Source organism: Adiantum capillus-veneris, chromosome 22 (genome assembly GCF_014529385.1).
Source record: "Adiantum capillus-veneris isolate H3 chromosome 22, ASM1452938v2, whole genome shotgun sequence".
NCBI lineage: Eukaryota > Viridiplantae > Streptophyta > Polypodiopsida > Polypodiales > Pteridaceae > Adiantum > Adiantum capillus-veneris.
Window position 1 is genome coordinate 108620637 of NC_140952.1, and position 21997 is coordinate 108642633.

At 41.4% G+C, this 21997-nt stretch overlaps 1 protein-coding gene across 1 annotated transcript in view; it reads left to right on the plus strand.

Annotated features, from left to right (window-relative positions):
• Positions 1-21284, plus strand: part of LOC147429999 (uncharacterized) — a 71195-nt gene extending 49911 nt beyond the window's left edge. Inside the window, exons 4-6 of the mRNA XM_086496276.1 lie at positions 20500-20546; positions 20618-20686; positions 21138-21284. Of these exons, the coding sequence (XP_086352402.1) occupies positions 20500-20546; positions 20618-20686; positions 21138-21284 (263 nt within the window). The remainder of the gene's footprint in view (positions 1-20499; positions 20547-20617; positions 20687-21137) is intronic.
• Positions 21285-21997: the final 713 nt, after the last annotated feature.

A 21997-nucleotide genomic window follows, 5' to 3' on the forward strand; every position in this document is an offset into this window, starting at 1 on the left:
ACATAGTTGCTAGAGGGCAAACAAGCCTTGCCTTGCAAATGGGCGTACAAGAAGAAGTACACGGTAAAGGATCCCAAGCCTAAGTACAAGGCTAGGTTGGTTATGGTTTTAAGCAAAAGAAAGCCATGGATTTTCATGAAATCTTTTCTCTTGTGGTCAAAATGACTACATTGCATCTTGTGCTTGGACTAGTAGCCAATGAGGACATGGAATTGGTCCAAATGGATGTGAAGACAACATTTCTTCTTGGGGATCTTGATGAGGATGTCTACATGAAACATGCAAAGGGTTTTGAAGTCAAACTTGAGCAGCCTACAAGAGAAAAATTGGCGTGTAGCTTGCATAAGGCATTGTATAGATAAAAACAAGGCTCAAGACAGTGGTACATGAATTTTGACAAGTACATACAGTCCCAAGGGTATCAAAGGAGCCAAGAAGATCATTGCTTGTATAACAAAAAGTTGAACGATGGTTCACTTATCATCTTGATACTTTATGTTGATGGTATCCTCATTGCCAAGAAGTCTAAAGACAAGATTACCATTTTGAAACAGTCACTCAACACACAATTTTCTATGAAAGATTTGGGAGATGCGAATCATTTTTTTGGTATAGGAATCAAGCGAGATAGGAAGCGTAGAATACTAGAGTTGTCATAGGTAAAGTATATCCACAAGGTCTTGCAATGTTTTCATATGCAGAGGGGGAACGTATATTGAGTACCCCAATGTAGGAATATACAAAACTTATAAAAAGTGATGCTCCCAAGTTTGATGCTAAGAAAGCGGGAATGGCCAAGGTGCCATATTCTTTAGTAGTTGGCAGTCTTATGTACGCCATGGTAGCCACAAGACAGGACATTGCTTTTGGAATGGGAGTGGTTAGCAAATTTATGGAAACTCGTGGCAAAAAGCATTGGGAATCTATGAAGCACATCTTGAGAATTGTGAAAAATACAACATACAAGTGCTCATGCTCTAGGAATAGTGGTGTATCCATTGTGGGCTACACGGATGCGGATTATGTGAGTTGTGTAGATAGTCAAAGATCCATGTCTAGATATGTTTTCTTATATGCTAGAGAAGTTGTGTCATGGAGATCATGTCTCTAAGACTGATTATATGTCATCTTCCACCACATAGGCAGAGTACGTGGCAATTTCTGATGCTAGCAAGAAAGCAGTGTGGTTAGCTTGCCTAGTGGGAGATCTTGGCATTACTCAGGTTCCAGTGTTGCATTGTGATAGTCAGTCATTGTGTTAGTGAAAAGCCCCATATTTCACTCCAAGTCAAAACACGTAGAAGTCCCTTATCATGTGACCATGACACATTGGCTAGCAAGCACATTGAGCTAGTCAAGGTTCATATGGATGACAACCCTGCAGATGTCTCACAAAGAGCCTATGCTCAGAGCAGTTTGCATATTGCATGGAGATGATGTGTGTAGGCCAAACCCACTTGAATGCTTCATGGTTCTATGGATGTACATACTTACACATATAGCCACTTGATCCACATTGGCCTTCAAGTGGGAGATTTTTAAATTTCAAGACAACTGACCGAACACCCATCACATTGATCGTACTAAGGGCTAGCCCCATTCCCCATCTCAGAGAGAGAGAGAGAGAGAGAGAGAGAGAGAGAGAGAGAGAGAGAGAGAGAGAGAGAGAGAGAGAGAGAGAGAGAGAGAGAGAGAGAGAGAGAGAGAGAGAGAGAGAGAGAACCGGTCTGCATCTACATGGTTTGGCTTCACTCTCAACCCTGCAGTTCGCCTCCGCTTCCTGCTGGCTCCTCTTTGATCTGCTTTAACCTCAGGCATCTCTCTCGCGAGCTATCCTATGCATGCAATGCGTTTCAGCTGCACAACCTCGTCCTCTACGCATGTGTCTCTCTCGGTCTCTCTTTCCATGTGCCATTTGTTCCCCTTTTCCTCAAAACTATAGGCCTGAGATTTGTTTCGTCTTTCCTAAAGCCCACGACATCTTCCTTGATTCCGCTTAATGAAAACGGGGTACCACCCTACTGGTGGAGTGTTTGAAGCAATCTAACCTTGTTAGTGTTGTGTATATGACTCTTTGCCTTTTTGCTTTGATACCATGTAGAAATTGTTAGTGGGTCATCTGCATCGATGCTTGCTTATATATGCAATGCAGTGTATGTGCACACCAAGAGAGCTCACCAACGAGAGAGAGAGAGAGAGAGAGAGAGAGAGAGAGAGAGAGAGAGAGAGAGAGAGAGAGAGAGAGAGGATGTTGTAAATAGTTACATGATTGATTTTATTATGCAAGTGATTACATCATTATTGCATGCTCAAAGGGCTAATTTAAAAGGTTGTGCTCCTTGGATGTTGGACAATAAAAAAAATGTAAGTGTTCAATGGGGCTTAATCTCCACCATGCCATGGATGGCCGCCTACATGCAAGACAACGTGCACACCGAGAGAGAACCAAGAGAGAGACACAAAACTAAAAACAGCTAAGTGATTGATACATAATAAAATCAATCACTTACATTACAAGTGATTGATTTTATTATGTAAGTGATTACATCATTATATTGTGCCCAAAGGGTATATATAAAAGGTTGTGTGCCCCTTCGATGTTGAGCGGTGGACAAGTGCCCAATTGGGATTCACTTCTAACAACCCCCCTCCGGTGCTAGAAAAATACAATTTTTTCTAGCCGATCCAAATAAGGGGAAACTTGAAATTCTTTTGGGTTTTTTATTTTATTATGTGAGAGATTACATCATTAGGGAATAAATGAAACATTGTGTGCCCCTTGGATGATGGGCCATGGACAAGTTTGAGTTCCCACTTGGGCTTGACCTCCAACAACCCCTCTCACATGCAATGTGGCATGAACCATGGAAGGAGAGAGTCGGAGACCTATTGAAAGATGTGTCTATGAGCAGGCCTGGAAATTGAAGGGTGCCCTTGTCCTTCCTAGGGAAGGGGAATTCCCTTAATTGGGCTTCGGAGAGGAAGGGCCATCATACACTTTGCCGGTCATCATGCAAGGCAAAAATGCACCAACCCGTCACTTGATACCCCTTAATTTTCTTGATCCTATGAAATATTCACTTGCTTTTGGTGTATCTTTTGTTGTTCCATACTTGAGAGGAGCTAGCATTAGGTATTCTTTAATTAAATTTGATGGCTAGTAATTTTTTAGAATATTTGTATATTATACTTTATCTCTGTTTGTGTCTCTTCCCCCCAAAAGCATCGATATCACCATTAGTTTTCTCTCTCTCTCTCTCTCTCTCTCTCTCTCTCTCTCTCTCTCTCTCTCACACACACACACACACACACACACACACACACACACACACACACACACACACATCTTGAGAGCACTCACTTTAGCCAACATGTGCCACAAGGAGAGTATGGAAGAGTGTGCAAGTTTGAGGGACATTTGTGAGGTGAGGCCCTCTGAGAAAAGGAAGAGGAGGGAGGCAATTCAACGAGGTAAGACCCTCTAAGAGGAAGAAAGAGGAAGGTGTCTTGGTCAATGCCTATTGCAACCAAGGCATGGACGACATGATCCAGGAGTTTGTGCAAGGGTAGAGGGGCCAAGATGTGGTTCGAGATTCTGTTGGCATATAGTGGCCCTTCAACGGGCATGCTCCTACTTGCATGCTATAGATGCAAGTAGGAGAGAGGGAAGTGGGTGGCGCAAAGAGAGAAAGAAGTGTACATGAAAGTGTTCATCTCTCATGTGAAGCCATGCAGAGGCTTGAAATGCGTTGAGAGAGAGAGAGAGAGAGAGAGAGAGAGAGAGAGAGAGAGAGAGAGAGAGAGAGAGAGATCGTGACTTGTTTCCTTGAGTCTCAATGCTATCTCCTCATTTCCTTTAAAAGACTTATGGCCAAACTCAACTTCAGTCACACATGCGCTAGAGGCTAGGACATTAGAGGAGGAGCTTAGAGATCGCTAGATTCTAGAATCATCATACACATTGTGAGAGGCGGAAGTGAAAAAATAGACCCAGTGGCCTCTACACCAAGACTATGCACAATGGCCTCATCATGGGGGATACACAATAGGGGCACCACCTAGCAAGATATGCGGCTAGGACGCATACATATACACAATGAAGCATGCCATGGAAAACAATTTCGAGATCCACGCCCAAATTTTGAATGGGGTGGTCGGAGAATAAGGTGAGAGGAGGGGTGAGTGAGTGAGAATGGGCTCTCTACTCGTGCATGTAGTAAGGAAGATAACGAGGTCAGGGATACATGCAAGTATGCTCACTTCCCATACAACAGGTGGCGAATCCGCACACCTCAACATAAGCAGAAAAAAATGGCAAGGAACAAGCATATACCATACTCACAATGAGATGTATCCAAAGAAACACAAAGTATGGCACCAAGATGGAGTGTGTTGATTGCTTGCAAAAGATGAATACAATAGGTAGTGTATGGCACGAAAATGAGAAGGGAACAAGATCGTAGGAGGCATAATGGAGAGATGGGAGTTGATGGCGAGGAATATCACGAGTGTGTCCACCCTTCTTCTTCTTGAAATTGTGCCTTCAACCCTTAATTACAAGTGGTTTGGAGGTGTGGTGCTCATCTTTTGTGCATGGTGATGGTGATGATGATGGTGTTGTGATTATGTGATTCGGGTTCATGCTACAAGCATGTAGCACAAGAGTGTGTATGGATAGGTGTGTGTGAGTGTGTATCTCTCCCCCCAAGTGAGCTCTCATGGCCTCCTTATATAGGGAAGGAGGGAAGGATTTAGCAATATTTCTATTTGAGGTGAGTGTCCCACTTTGGTGACTAGGAAAATGGGGTGCATGTGACTGTGGCTCCCATCTTGTCTCCTCATTATTTAAAATACCAGAGTCAATAGAGAGAGAAGAAGAGAGAATGTGGGTAGGATGTAGAGGATAGGAAATATTTACAATAGTTTAGCTTTGGATAGACATAAGCTTATTAGGGAGAGAAGAGAAAGGTAAGAAAATTATAAGAGAGGTTGTCGAAGGTGGATATTTGTTGATGAGGATGGATCCTCCAAAAATGGTGATAGAATTACTCTAGACTAGCCAAGACCTCATTAAAAGAGCCTTGTCTCTTGTAATCATGCTTGAAGACTTGTAGAACCATAGCCATTCTAGAAGGAAGAAAAGTGGGGATGGCTTGTGTCACCATTACACGAGAAAACTGGGGTCCACTACAAAAATCATATCTCCGTGTTCATAACTCCAAAAATTCTGAAAAAATTTGAGCTAAAAGTTGAGATCACGAGCTACATCTTTCATGTTGAACGCTCCTTCAGATTCGGGGTTCTTCTTTACTTAAAAAATTCAACCAAATAATGTATTATTTGTGGCTGCAAAAGTCTTTTGGTGGTCCCCTTTGAGTGAACTTCTCTCTTGCCTTCAAGTGTAAGCTCCTTCATGTGTATGAAAACATGACCTAGAGTGTTGAAAAGATTGGCAATCATCTAGATGGAGGTATTATTGAAATTTGAAAGTGGGGTTGAGGTTTGAAAATGAAAACTAGTGAATAAAATATTTGGTAGAGTGGAATAATATACATACATGAAAAAATATATTAGAAAATACTAAAATATATATATTTAATATTTTTAAGGTCAAAAGAGAGATCAACAAAGAAAGCTTACTTATTATGCTACATCGTGATTGATTAGCATAAGTATTATTTATTTAATAAAGGCTAAAACGTTTGTGAAAAAGGAAGAAAAAATCAAAAGTAACTTATATAATGGAAAATATTTTGATAAAAGGGCAAAAATATGGGGGGGATTCCCATACATGGAAAAGCATGCCTCATTAGCCCTCCCCTTAAGGCTAGAGGTATTCATGCCTCTAGCTCTTTTCTTGAGCATGTTGAAATAGAGTAGGATTTCTCCTTGGTGGCTGGTAGATCCTTGTAGGGAATAATGGATCCCTTGGAAGCATGAGGCTCCCCAACGTTCTTTTCGGTGTCCACCTGGGTCCCACACTAAGCGTAAATCCATTGTATGCAATAATGTCCTCTTCAGAAGATCACACTTATAATGATTCTTGAGTCCACAAGCTGCACAAGAATTAACTCTTGCATAAGTGATAGAAGGTATGGAAAGAACTTGATCATTCCTTGAAAGTATTCCAAAGCGGGACCATGCATGGCTTCCTCGTCCAGACACATAGCCAAAAGGGAGTAAGAAACCATAATCCTCATATCTTGCTTGTTTTCCTTCTTCATGCCAAATTGATAGAGACCTGTTGCCCACATGGATAGATTGCATGGTTGATGCCTGTTGCACAAGAGAGCCCACCATGTACAAAAGATAAAATGCAAACCACATTTTGAAAAATGACTCCATGTTACCACTAGTATGCAAAACCATTCTTCCTTGATTGGTGTGTCCTAGATCGATTCCACTGGTTGTTGATGTCAATCCTTCCACTCTTGTCGCAACCCAACTTAAAGAGCTTCCCAAATTAATGTTACACACAATGTTCACAACTAGAAAGGAAAACCTAAAGTGCTAGTAGACCTCAATTGCATTTCTCTGCATGAGTCTTTCTCTAGAAAGGACTTGCCAAGTGGTCGTCAATATAACTTTTGGTCGTCTTCCACCAATCTCGTGCCATAGGGGTAGTTGAAGTGTCTTCACCACTTTCACCTGTGGTTGCAAATTTGAAGGGTCCACCTTGTTGTGGTTGAATGTGAGGCCCATTACCTCAATGGAGCTATCACTTCCTTCACTCACTGTTGACTCCTCCTCTGAAGCGGTTGAAGATTCACCACTAGAAAACTCATCCTCGGAGGTTTCTAGATCCATGTCGCGTTGTTGACCTATCTTCATGTCGTAAAGTATTGGCCTTCCTTTTGCATCCTTCATCTGGATTATGCCGGTGTCCCAGTCCTGCTTAGCTCTCATAGCCATAAGCCAAGGCCTCTCTAGAATGATAGGATAGCCCTCCCCTTTGTGTGGCATGACAAAGATATCCACATCTACCTCGGTGTTGAATGCCTTTATCCTAACTGCATTTATGACACCAACACATTGAACTTTTAAATTATTTGCCATTTTGGCTCGGCATGGTGCCGGCCGACTCACCTCTAAACCCAAACGGTGCATCATTTTTTCACTCATGACGCATATTTGTGCGCCACCATCGATGTAGATATTGGAGATGTGTTGCCCTTTGATGTAAGCATCCATCACTGGTAGTATGTCGTCTAGATTCCTCCCGGAGATAGCCCCAGCTATCTTTTGCTTTGGTCGCCTCGTGTTAACCATCTTTGTCCATTGTCTCCTCACCCTAGGTGCTAGGTGGAGTAACTGGGGCCAGGTGATTTTTGGGCCCTGCACAGAAACATCTTGAACCAAATCATATGGTTTAGAACATTCACCCAAAGAGAAATCTACAATGTCAATTTTACGTCGTGACTTGGACGGCTTTTTGCTAGATTCCCCTTTAGTCTTCATCTTTTCTTCCTTTTGAGAAGATTCACCATGCCTAGCGCGTTTTACCCCAATGGCATCCACTCCTTTAACCTTGGTCTTATCCTCCTCCACTTTCTCCTTTCCTTTACCTTCAAGACTGATGACGCTTACTGTTTGATTGCCAACTGGTGGTGGGGGTAAGGGTGGAATGAGAGGTTGTGGTGGTGGTGGTGGTGGTTGTGGTTGAATGGGTGGTTGTAAGATTTGCATGGGTGGTGCTTGTCGTGGTGCCCTCGGTGGTGGTGGTCTTGCTCTTGGTGGTGAAACCTGGTTTTGTCTGGCTCCTCTGTTGAAATTCTGCCTCCTTGGTTGTGGACAGTAGTACATGCCATGACCATCCTCCCCACAATTGTAGCAGTGGTATTCTTGGTTTTGCCTTCGTTGTCCTCTCCCTTGCTCTTGGTTGCGATTGTGTGCATGCCCTTGTTGTATCAAATGGACTGAGAGATTCTCAAGTTGATTGGTGATTCGGTTGAGCAGGTCTTGCTGATCTTCAATTTGTTCTTGTGGTTGAATCCTCTGGGCGACTGTTGTAGGTGGTGCTAGAGGTGGTGGGGTCCTAACGGCTTCCTCTCCATCGATATTCCTGGCTTGTAGGCGCAACTTCTTGTCTTTAAGGCGGGCCACTTCAACTGCTAGCTCATACGTAGCAGGAAACCTTCCCTTCACCTTCTCTTTAAGAGTTGGCCATAACCCAGCCACAAACCGATCCTTCTTTAGGAAATCAGGTGCCCCCTCATCCTCTCTTAGCGATGCAACCCATCGCCCCCATAAATCTACAAACTTTGACTCATATGATGCGTATTCCAGCATACTTCCCTGCTTCAACTCTGTCAACAATTGCCATAGTTTCTCTGATGTTGTGCCCTCTCCAAAACGCTTGACAAAGGCTGCCCTTAATAAGTCCCACCGTTCCTTGGTTTCTTGTGCCAAGGCATTGTACCATGATCTTGCCTCCACCTTCATTAGAAGTGGGAAGATGCGCAAGCGCGAAGCATCATCATCTCTCGCAGAGATGACACATGCTATTTCCAAGTTGTCTAGAAAGTCTGCAGCATCCTCGCCCACCTTACCAGTAAAGGTTGGAAAGGCTACACTTGCCATGATTACTAAGAGAGAGCTAGAAAGACACACTTCTTAACTTGAAAATTTTTTTCTTCTTTACAAGGAGGCGTGTATACCCTATTATACTAGGACATAGATTAAAACTTCAAATGGTACATTGCCTTGTACCAAAGGTAAAACAAATGGCTGATCTGATGCCAGAACCTCAAAAAACCGCTCCCTACCCGGCATGGTGTCAATGACGTGCTGGTAGTGAATCTTCAAGTCCAATATTACCTTGATTGAGCGTACACGTGTTGGTATGTGTGATCTGTCTTGAGGTAGGTTGTCCTGATTCATGTGAAGCTTAGAGGTGCTTAGTCACTGTCCAAGCTTGTAGGAGAGGGTGGTGTTCTTTCCTGAAACAAACTCAGTAGATCCCTAGTTTCTCTAGTGAGAGTGTGAGCCAATGCTTCTGTTATCTGTGCTGCAACATCAGGTGCGACTTGAAAACTGACTATGATAATTACCTCGGTGACTTGAGTTACCCGATTCTCAAAGTAGAATAGTGTTGATTCTCTATTGTGCAGAGCTCCTTCCATTTTGTTGTTGTTGGTTGGTTGTAGGTTGCGGACATGGTTTCCACCTCCTCCTTCTTCTTCTTGGCACTTGGCCTATGTATATCCACTGGGTTTGGCGTGTTGGTTGACTCTCCCACTTCAAATCGATTACCGTTACGCCTGGCAGTCGAGCTTCGATGGAGATGCGGAGTTCGTCTAGTTGTGCTTGGAGCTCTTCTTCTTCTGTCGTCCAGTTAGAAAATCCTTCATACTCATTCATCCATTCACAATAGTTTAGGGTTTTCAGTCTTGTAAACTGAAGGTCTTGAGTTCGATCCTCAGTGGGGGCACCAAATGAGAGGAGGAAGTGAAAAAATAGACCCGGTGGCCTCTACACCAAGACTATGCACAATGGCCTCATCATGGGGGATACACAATAGGGGCACCACCTAGCAAGATATGCGGCTAGGACGCATACATATACACAATGAAGCATGCCATGGAAAACAATTTCGAGATCCACGCCCAAATGTGGAATGGGGTGGTCGGAGAATAAGGTGAGAGGAGGGGTGAGTGAGTGAGAATGGGCTCTCTACTCGTGCATGTAGTAAGGAAGATAACGAGGTCAGGGATACATGCAAGTATGCTCACTTCCCATACAACAGGTGGCGAAACCGCACACCTCAACATAAGCAAAAAAAAATGGCAAGGAACAAGCATATACCATACTCACAATGAGATGTATCCAAAGCAACACAATGTATGGCACCAAGATGGAGTGTGTTGATTGCTTGCAAAAGATGAATACAATAGGTAGTGTATGGCACGAAAATGAGAAGGGAACAAGATAGTAGGAGGCATAATGGAGAGATGGGAGTTGATGGCGAGGAATATCACGAGTGTGTCCACCCTTCTTCTTCTTGAAATTGTGCCTTCAACCTTTAATTACAAGTGGTGTGGAGGTGTGGTGCTCATCTTTTGTGCATGGTGATGGTGATGATGATGATGTTGTGATTATGTGATTCGGGTTCATGCTACAAGCATGTAGCACAAGAGTGTATATGGATAGGTGTGTGTGAGTGTGTATCTCTTCCCCCAAGTGAGCTCTCATGGCCTCCTTATATAGGGAAGGAGGGAAGGATTTAGCAATATTTCTATTTGAGGTGAGTGTCCCACTTTGGTGACTAGGAAAATGGGGTGCATGTGACTGTGGCTCCCATCTTGTCTCCTCATTATTTAAAATACCAGAGTCAATAGAGAGAGAAGAAGAGAGAATGTGGGTAGGATGTAGAGGATAGGAAATATTTACAATAGTTTAGCTTTGGATAGACATAAGCTTATTAGGAAGAGAAGAGAAAGGTAAGAAAATTATAAGAGAGGTTGTCGAAGGTGGATATTTGTTGATGAGGATGGATCCTCCAAAAATGGTGATAGAATTACTCTAGACTAGCCAAGACCTCATTAAAAGAGCCTTGTCTCTTGTAATCATGCTTGAAGACTTGTAGAACCATAGCCATTCTAGAAGGAAGAAAAGTGGGGATGGCTTGTGTCACCATTACACGAGAAAACTGGGGTCCACTACAAAAATCATATCTCCGTGTTCATAACTCCAAAAATTCTGAAAAAAATTGAGCTAAAAGTTGAGATCACGAGCTACATCTTTCATGTTGAACGCTCCTTCAGATTCGGGGTTCTTCTTTACTTAAAAAATTCAGCCAAATAATGTATTATTTGTGGCTGCAAAAGTCTTTTGGTGGTCCCCTTTGAGTGGACTTCTCTCTTGCCTTCAAGTGTAAGCTCCTTCATGTGTATGAAAACATGACCTAGAGTGTTGAAAAGATTGGCAATCATCTATATGGAGGTATTATTGAAATTTGAAAGTGGGATTGAGGTTTGAAAATGAAAACTAGTGAATAAAATATTTGGTAGAGTGGAATAATATACATACATGAAAAAATATATTAGAAAATACTAGAATATATATATTTAATATTTTTAAGGTCAAAAGAGAGATCAACAAAGAAAGCTTACTTATTATGCTACATCGTGATTGATTAGCATAAGTATTATTTATTTAATAAAGGCTAAAACGTTTGTGAAAAAGGAAGAAAAAATCAAAAGTAACTTATATAATGGGAAATATTTTGATGAAAGGGCAAAAATATGGGGGGGGTTCCCATGCATGGAAAAGCATGCCTCAATTGCACACATCACAAGTCTGGCTGCATCAAACTTTGCATTGCAAAGCATCTACATCCGTATAAAAAGCATAACTAGTGAGCTGTCACTCTCAAATCTTGTCGCATTTTGATTTTTTGAAGGTTTTCATTAAAAATAACATATTAAAAGTGTTATCTCTACCATTAGTTTTCACGTCTCTCTCTCTCTCTCTCTCTCTCTCTCTCACACACACACACACACACACACACACACACACACACACACACACACACACACATCTTGAGAGCACTCACTTTAGCCAACATGTGCCACAAGAAGAGTATGCAAGAGTGTGCAATTTTGAGGGACATTTGTGAGGTGAGGCCCTCTGAGAAAAGGAAGAGGAGGGAGGCAATTCAACGAGGTAAGGCCCTCTAAGAGGAAGAAAGAAGAAGGTGTCTTGGTCAATGCCTATTGCAACAAAGGGATGGACGGCATGATCCAGGAGTTTGTGCAAGGGTAGAGGGCCAAGATGTGGTTCAAGATTCTCTTGGCATATAGTGGCCCTTCAACGGGCATGCTCTTACTTACATGCTATAGCTACAAGTAGGAGAGAGGGCAGTGGGTGGCACAAAGACAAAGAAGTGTATATAGAAAGTGTTCATCTCTCATGTGAAGCCATGCAGAGGCCAGAAATGCGTTGTGAGAGAGAGAGAGAGAGAGAGAGAGAGAGAGAGAGAGAGAGAGAGAGAGATCATGACTTGTTTCCTTGAGCCTCAATGCTATCTCCTCATTTCCTTTAAAAGATTTATGCCCAAACTCAATTGTAGTCACACATGTGCTAGAGGCTAGGACATTAGAGGAGGAGCTTAGAGGTCGCTAGATTCTAGAATCATCATGCACGTTGCACACATCACAAGTCTGGTTGCATCAGACTTTGCATTGCAAAGCATCTACATTCGTATAAAAAGCATTACTAGTGAGCTGCCACTCTCAAATCTTGTTGCATTTTGATTTTTTGAAGGTTTTCATTAAAAATAACATATTAAAAGTGTTATCTCTTCTTTGATTTAGGTGGTGGGATTCAAATTTCAATAAATTTGAACTTATATTCTACCACCTTAGAGCTTAGGCTTTGTTTTTTTTTCTAATATATAAGCAATGCTCAATAGGAGCTACTTATATTAAAGAAGAAGAACACTACAAGTGCCTTGGCTTTTATATGGGCCCGCAACCCACCATTACGGACCATGAAAACCCCACGTGTATCACATGCCACAAGGAGCATAAAAACCATAAAGACTAGGATTTTACAAACAATATATTTGGACACAGATCTTGAGCAGCAGATGCCACCACATCGAGGTCCTTGCCACCCCACCCCAACATGTCCAATGGATAGGAAGACAAAACGACATATAGAAGCAAATTATAATCTATCGAAGAAACTTCCTACCACCACAAAGCTCAAACTAAAACGAGTCAATCCTGAATGCAGCACATCCGAGTTACACCTTAGAACTTAGGCTCATGTTTTAACTAAGCAACCTTTTACTTTGATAATTTTTTAAATATTTTATAGAATTTATCTTTGAAGGGCATTTTCAAAACTTGCCCTTCCTAGTGAAGGCTTATTTTCAAAGGACCCGTCTATTGGGAAGGGGCCTCTAAACAACATGCTCTTCACCGAGAAGGCCTATCACAAAAGTGCCATATATGCATGTGCAAGGCTAGACCCTTGAGGAAGGGTGGGAAGGGTTGCAATTTCCAGCACTGCCTATGAGTGGATGCTATAGTGTGTTATTTTTGTGCCATCGAAGAACAATGGTGTTGTACATGGAAAATAGGATACATTGTTGATAGTGAGGCTACCTTGGGTGGAGATAATGGGATTCTTGGAGTATCCACTTGATTGTCCTTTTCTTTGTACGATCAAGCTGCTTCAAAAACCTCAAATGAAGTAGCTTGATTGCACCCAAAAAAAAAAAGGACAATTGACTCAGTATACTCTTCAAAGAACACTTCCTTGACCAAGAATAGCCTTGCCATCAACAATGTATTCTATTTTCTCTACACAACAGTGCTATCCTTGGATGACACAAAAAAAAGAACAAACTCTTATAGTTGTACACAAACGCAACTTTCAATAAATCTCTAGCTCCCTTTCTTGTGCCACAATTGTGTTTAAGGGGGGCAGTGGTAGAAAAAAACCGGAGTCTAGTGTATTTTAATCAGCTGAAATTATAAAATCCCAGTTAGATTTTGAGCTTACCCTTAAGAAAATTGGCAAATTTACACAAGTTTTAGTGTAATTACCGACAAAACACGTAACTGCTTATAGTGTCATCTCTCTCTCTCTCTCTCTCTCTCTCTCTCTCTCTCTCTCTGTGTGTGTGTGTGTGTGTGTGTGTGTGTGTGTGTGTGTGTGTGTGTGTGTGTGTGTGTGTGTGTGTGTGTGTGTGTGTGTGTGTGAGAGAGAGTGAGAGAGAGATGTTGGATGTCAAACACCCAAGTGGGTACTCGCACTTCCTTTCCGTCCAACATTTTCCAAGGGGCACACAAACTTTTATGCATGCCCTTTGTGCATTTTAAAATGATGTAATCACTTACATAATAAAATCAATCACGTAACTATTTACAACATATCTTCTTTGTGTGTGTGCACGCGTGCATGCATGCTACCCTACGTGTAGGCAAACACCCGTGGTGCCCTCTTAACAACTTCTACATGGTATTAGAACAAGAAGGCAAGATGGATCCATTTACACAACATCAAAATGGTTGGGGCATTTTTTCCTTTTTGTTTTTCAAAATCTCGCTTCCAACATTCCTCCCTATAGTGGCTTTTCTTGAAGTAATATGTACATATCATATCATATTCTATGTTTGTGGTGATGGTGACGACCTTCATGAGGAGTAACATGATGCTAAAGGATGTTTGCAGATTAAGAAGTAGAAGCACACTATCTACAGGATATGCTCCTTCTCTGTAGAGAAGGTGAAAAGGATTTAGGAGTAGCATACATCATTAGCATAGTCGTCCTATGAGAATGGACAAGGTTAAATTGGCTATTGTACCAAAGAATTCCAAAATGGGAACAAGTCACTCAAAAGCATTATTACAATTTGGGAATCAGTGAAGTTTAAGCCTGCGGCGGTAGCACCCTCATTTGAGAGCTCTTGCTAATTTTCTAAGAATGTGGGCACATTGAAGCTCTCAATCAAAGATAAATTTGCTAACTGATAGTGCGTTGAGCCTTGGGAGGTTGTGTCTGAGCATTCATATAGTAGTTTTAATATTCCCAGCTGCATGAGATGTGGTGAGGTGATGAATTAACTGAAGGGACGTCAATGTGGAAGCATGCATGTGCAGTGAGGGTGAGTGTAGAGAAGGAGACAGTGTGTGGGTGGAGTCCCCACTACTGAGAATAAATGAGACCTCTTATTCTTTTGTGTAGAAAGAATAAGGTCAGTCAATCGGTCAATCGTAAGTGGATCCTAGGCATCCGTCTTAGGGTGAGGCACATCTACCTTTATCCCAACTTAAAGGCGAATGTACCAAGAAGTGGGTCCTACAAGCTACCTACAAGTATATGCAAGATATAGGTGAGAGAATCTCTCAACTTTCGTCCATTGGCTCCCTCACTCGGGGTTTCTATATAGCCGTATCACCTTTAATGATATACAAGTATGCATATCCATGCTAGAGCTTGCATGCAGAACTTGCGAACATCGCTATCCCAACAATCTCAATGCTATCTACATATTTTGTATCATCATGACTATATATTACGTATGAATTTATCAAATCTGACACTAAGATGGGCATCATGTCCCTATCATCCATAGGTGGATGTACATGTCCTTACATCACCATATCAATCTCTAGCATGACATACCAACGAACTCCATATCGTCCATCTTTTTCTGTGTCTGTAGGGAGAAAACTTGCTCTACCTCTATCCGTGTGGACTCTGATGACACCGTCTATGTCTCACTAGATGTAGAATTATCGCTCTACCTCTACCTCAACACAGTCCACTGACATTTCTTACACAACTAAATACCTTGTCTCTTGAGCATACTAGAGCTCACCCACAAATGAGACATGTTTTATCTCTCGCTCATCACATGTGAGTGTCGTAATCAAGACTATGCCATCTTGTATGTGAGAAATGTGTAGTGAGTAGATAATGTAGCTTCTAGCTCCTCACACAATCACTAGAGAACTCATTTGCATGCAAAATGGCTGCTTTGCGAGTAGTACCTGACATTCACTATCTGTCAAGCATCTCATTTTACACTCTATGCAATCTCAAGAACATAACAAACATGTCATAATGTAAATGATGCACCACCGGGTAATGATAAGCATACATCTCCTGCTCTCACATCTCATACACCAAACCGTCGGCTAGATGCATACAACCAAGAATCCCACTAGAGGTAACCACCGAGAGAAAGTGCCACCTCTCAAAGACATTAAAGCGAGAGAAATGCTAGAGGAAAATTTGACATCACCGTCACTAGCATACTTAGCCACCTCTCTAGTATGAGGCAAAACCATTTCTTCATCATGCATACATTAGGCTACTAATACCTCATAATTTTGAAGCAATGATTCTTAGTATGCTTTATGTGACTACAATGCCAACATCATAGATATTGGCAAGGGTGAGACCTCCGTCTCTCATGAGCCATCACTATCGACTCAGAACCATCAACATGATGGATGTCATAAAACTAGTGAAAATTCCATATGCATCAAAGTGCAGGATCACTTGACCACTATGCTGATGACACATGCTCATCACATCAATCGGATGCTCGCATATATGCAATGTATCTCAATAAGTTTCAAACAGTATAGCTCTATCGAAATGAAGTACAAAAGTAGTGTCCAAACCTCAATGTACAAGAACAAAGTAACGTCTGCTAAACCAAGCAGAATGTGGAAGTAATCAAGCGTCAAAAGATAACATGAGCACAAGGAGTGCCTATGACTCAAAATAGGGATAAATAGCTCTCAATGGAGCATAAAATACATCACCACATGCAAAAGCAAAAAGCAAATTCGATGCTTACTACACATCCAAACTAAATTGCATGTAAAATCCAACAACTGTTATTTAATTTGTACTTGTATAATTGTACAACATGTAGCTACCTACAATCTATAGCCAAAATGAGCATCCGAAAATGCTCTCTCCTAGAATTCGCACATAATCCGAAGTCTGACTCAAAAATGCAAAAAAATTTATAGGAATTCCTATGAAAATATATCTTTGAACCAGGCCATACACATAAACAGAGATCAAATCCCTTGTCCACAAATGTCATACACCAAGTCAGAACCAATTTAATGCACTCCAAATCCCAATGAAGAGAAACAAAACAACATGCAAATCAATCTAATACTCCTAAACCATGTCAGAGACAAGACATCTCATAAAACATGCCAGAGACAAGACACGACACTTACAGACCAACATGCCTATGATGCCACTCAAGCTCATGTTTTCCACCAAGGTGCCAACAATTTGTCATGAATCTCTAACTCCTTCCATGGGCCCCCTTGAGAGGAGAGCTTCACTTTGTCGATCATGTCCCTTGTCATAATGGCCCAAGCCTGGTCTTGTTTGGCTATTGAAACCAAAAATCTAGCACATTGGGCCTCTGCATGCTGTTCAGGGTTGAGGATCCCGATGCCACCTTGCTCCTTGGGTCTCGCAACGTACTCCCATTTGGCTCAGTGCCAGGGGAGTGAAACTTTGGTATTGTTCTTCCAAAGGAATTTTTCACCGGTTTTAAGAATTCCTTCTTGTTACATTTAGCTATTTTTAGTAGCATACCGGTGAAGGATATGCACGGGATCATAACGAGTTAATCACCTTCACCCTACCGTGGAAGAGGAGGAGCACATACTCCCACCAATGCATCTTGCTCCTCAATGTGTCCAAGACCCACATGAACCTTTGCTTATTAGTGATGTCGACCCCAAGTGAGCCCCTAGGTGGCGAAAGAACTTTCCTTTAGAGACGGCCTCTCTCAACCATTCAAATGGGTTGAAAGATTAATTTTCTAAGAGCGAGATCAATCTAAATTTCTCAATATTGCAGTTTGATATTGAGGTGGCAAAAATTTGAACAATCTCTAGACCCTTTCTTAGCACGTAGGGACTAGCTTTCAAGAATAGGAAGGATTCATCAACAAACAGCTTGGCTAGAAGTTGTTTGTTACCTGGTAAAAACACTCCTTGAACCTCTCCTCTTGCAGATTTGCCTTTCGACATGGTGACAAGGGAGTGAGACCTGATGGTGAACAACAGGGGGCAAGAGGGCAACCCTGTTTGGTTGATCTTTTTTCTTTGAAGGTACCCACAATTCTATTAATATAAGCAGTAACTCAAAGTGGTTGACCGCTCCCAGGGTATGAACCAAACGACATAGCGCTTATATGAAATCTTTAATGAATGACTAGGTGATTTGATCATATGCTTTATCAAGGTCGAGCCGTAGGAGATTACATTCTTGACTGGTAAAGTTTGCATACTCAATGTCGACCATAGCTAATAGAATAATGTCATAAATTGACCTCCCCTTGATAAATCCATGTTGGCGAGGAGCGACAGCTTTATCCAGGAGGGTAGAGAGCGTGAGAGCAACAACTTTGTTAATTATTTTATAAGTTACTGTCATCATGGTGATGGGCTGCCAATGCTTCACTTTGGAGTAACAAGCTGGCTTAGGGATAGGTTTAACTGGACCCTTTTTAACGCTTGTATCAAGCTCCCCTTCCACTAGGACCAGGTTAGCCATATGCATAACTGGGGCCTTAAAATCCTCCCAAAACTCAATGAAGAATTTAGTCATCAAACCATATCATCCAGGGGACTTCTCCCTGCCTAGTGATCGAAGAGCTAGGGAGCATTCATCCTCAATAAAGACCCTCTCAAATATATTCCCTTATGTTTATGAAATCGTTCTTTTGACATTACTGAGAAGAGATGCTTTGGCTTCATTCACTTCTTTGGATCGGGATTCCGATTGATCTATGATATGACTTAAATAATCCGGCATTACCTTAGCCATATCATTAGGGTCTTGCACAACTTTTTCCTCGTCAACTGGCAAAGTTTCCCTAACTCCTCTTAACTTTGGGTATCTTTTACGAGGTGTTTGCCCATGACCAAATTCTTCTTTGATCCTTGGGGGTACGGCCCATACCCCTCGGCTTTTCTTAATTTCATGAAGAGCGGTAGGTGATCTGACAAGCTATGTGTAAGTTACTACCCTTATTTCAAGTATTGCTGATAGGATTCAATCAGCTCGATGGAAGCAATATCATGTGTCAAGCCAAGAAGTCGTGTGAGCATACTGGAGGCTTGTGTAACTAAAGCCCGACGTGCTATTCCATGAACCAATCCACTAATGGTCCACCATTGCCCATTTCTCACACAAACTTTGCCATTTTTCTTTCTAAGATAACAGACTTGAGGAGCATGTTCTATCCTTTCCCTTCTCCACCCTATTGAAGTCTCTTACTAGGATCCATTCCCGTTCCATAGTGGTGTCTCTAAGATTCATACACAATTTGGCTCTATCTTTGGTAAATGCAAGGGCCATAGACATTGATGATGGTGATTAATTGTTCAACTCATTTGATTGTCACCCCTAGGACTCTCCGTCATGCACGATTCAAGACCACTTTTGGCTTGAGGTCCCTATCCACAATGGTAAGGATGTCCCTATACCCATTAATTCCTTCACCGTAAAAACCATATCTCAATCTCGAAAGGTTAGGTAGGAAATGTTATGGAGCAATAGAAAATTGATGTTTTTTTTTGTGGTGTTATCTTTGTGAAAAGTCAACGTATAAAATGCTTCTTTATAAACCTCTCTCCTCTTCTTCCTCTTCGCTTTTACACTTAGATGCATTAAAATCAATGCATTTCAAACCATGGTGCTTTTGACGAGGAGGCAAGAGAAACTTGCATTTCTTTTCAATAGTTTTGATCCATGCAAGTAGGCCCCCAACCTCACATTCTATCAAAACATTTCAAATGCATAAGTGAACTGTAAGTATAGAAAGCCCATTAAAATGGAAAGTCAAAAGACATTTCATCTCCGTATAAAATAAGTGGTCGAGTGCATTCCTTCTCCCCATTACCTTCCTTTTAACATTTCCTTCTCTTTAGAATTTCTTTGCACTAGTAGGTAGAATTTCCTTGCATATCAGTAGGACTCCTCTATGTAGGTTTAGTGTCATCCCACCATTTATAAATGAGATTACACTAAATCTAGATTTTTTGAATGTTTTGAAATCTTTGACTTTTTGCCCTTTTAATTTTGTTGAAGCCATTAGGAATACCTTTTAGTTTTAGGTCTCTCTAATCTCAAAAAAATAAATAAAACAAAAAGCCTTTCAAAACATATCAAGGACACGTCATAGAGCATTGCGTGTGAGTTTGCGAGTACATCTCTATCTCACACACGACAACCAAGATCATAGAGCAGAACGAGTTCAACTCAGAAGCAAATGTGTGCGCACTTCGTGCAGCGTTGCAAAGCACGGCGGTACAAGGAAGTGTGTGTGGGCAGGGGACGCAAGCAACAAATGCATAGGTAGAGCTATGAACGACTATAGGTAGCAGAGCCTCTTTTACCTCAGCATTGCTTTTCTTTTCCGCATCGCGGCCAATTGGAACACTCATTCCTAGGTTTCTCATTAGGGAGCAAACAAATATACATACATACACATACACACAAATTGGTTGATGGTATTTATAAGGATCAAAGGTATTAGTGCTTAGTACCTCTACTGCAAATGACCATGTTGCTGCTTTTTGCCAAAGTTGTTAGTGCTTGGCACATATGTGATATATCCTTTGTCCTCTCCCCCCCCCCCCCCCCCCCCAAAAAAAAAAAAAAACACACACACACACAGAGAGAGAGAGAGAGTGAGAGAGAGAGAGAGAGAGATTGTTTTTCCAACTATCACATAATAAGTCCCACATTTTCCATCTCACTTTCCAACCTTAATTTTTGAGGTCAATTGACAGTAAATGAATCCATATAAATAACTGAAAGCTATGCAATTCCTGGTCATTGAACTAGTCTAGCCTCTAAAAACATCTTTTTGTAACAATTGCTTATCATATACACAATTGTTCTATTGCATCTTAATTTAAGTTCTGAGTATTCCTAGCATGAAGCCACCTAAAATTGATAGTTTTCAAGTTTAGTTTGGATTTGTGTAGGTATGCATCACATGAATAAAGATCTCTTGTGCTTGTACAAGCTAGAGGTAACGCTTGTATGCAATTTTTGTTTTCATGTAAATATAGTTCTTCTGATTTTTTCTACTCTATCACATAGGTCCTTCCAAAATTGCATAAAGTAAAGCAACACCAAGACATCAAATTTATCTGTGGTGACTTTTTAGAGGTTTGCACTTACCTTTGTTTTTAACAATTTGTGCAACAAGCTTTGAAACGTGTGTGTTTACTTTTGTGTCTAAATTTAGGCACAAGCATACATAATGCATGGAGGTATGGCTAAAACCCACACACTGAGGGCTCAGGAAAGATCAATTTCATAAACATACAAAATTCTCTTCAGGGTAGATTCAAAGAGAAAAAATTTCAAATAATCTGCATTTTTTGCAATTTTACTTTATTTTCTTTAAATTTCTAAGCGAATTTTTTCCTTCTTCCCCTCTCTTCAACCGGCTGTTTTGATTTTCAACCAGCTCAAGGCTAAGCTGAGGCACATTTCTCTCGAACAATGCGTGACACACACACAAAAACATACACATGCCAAAAAGAAAGAAAGAGAGAGAGAGAGAGAGAGAGAGAGAGAGAGAGAGAGAGAGATTCATGCTATAAGGACTAACTAGGTGGATTGGTCGGATGCGGATCTCATATTTTCAAATGCTACTTGTTTTGAAGATGGCCTTTTTGAAAAGATTGAGGTACCTTACCTTTGTTTGAAAGAAATATCCCTTGTTTTATATGACCATGAGGTTGTGGATGATAACAAGTGATGAAGTCTACTAGCTTAGTGTCCAATTAAATCGTTGAAATGAACTTGGTATAGGTACTTGTAATCCTTTTGAAGAAGCTCTCTCTCTCTCTCTCTCTCTCTCTCTCTCTCTCCTTCTCCTTTTTCACGATACATGCCAATAGGAGACTATGTGACCAATTGCAAACGGCTGAAGCGGGATGGGGTACTGTCATAGACAATAGGGCACTTCTATCATGGAGGGTACTCAAAGGCACCATGGGAATTGCAGGAAGCAAATAGTAGAGGCTAATGCAATCGACGAAGGTGCTTAGGGGCAACTCAATAAAAGTCAAAAGTGGCAGAGCTGAGGAAGGGTAGAGCTTTGACGCATGATGGCTAGGCCAAAGGCAATGGGAGATGGCATGTTTTAACAATGGTGTCCTCAACCAAGGTAGCAAAAGGCTATGGGTCAAGGCACCCGAGGGCACCCACTGCTTGTTGAGGTTGGGTAATGCTTGGATGAGGCTTAGGACTAAGGGGTTTTAATGGGGGTATGGGAAAAGGGAATCTTAGTACTATTGATGTGTGTGTGTGTGTGTGTGTGTGTGTGTGTGTGTGCTTTTTGCAAAACTCACAATTGTGAGTGATTGAATTAGAATGCCACCAAGAAATATACAAATCAGCCTCAAGCGTATGCCGAGCCTTGACGGGTAGATGGTTACATCAGAGCCTAGTTAGAAGTACCTAGTAACG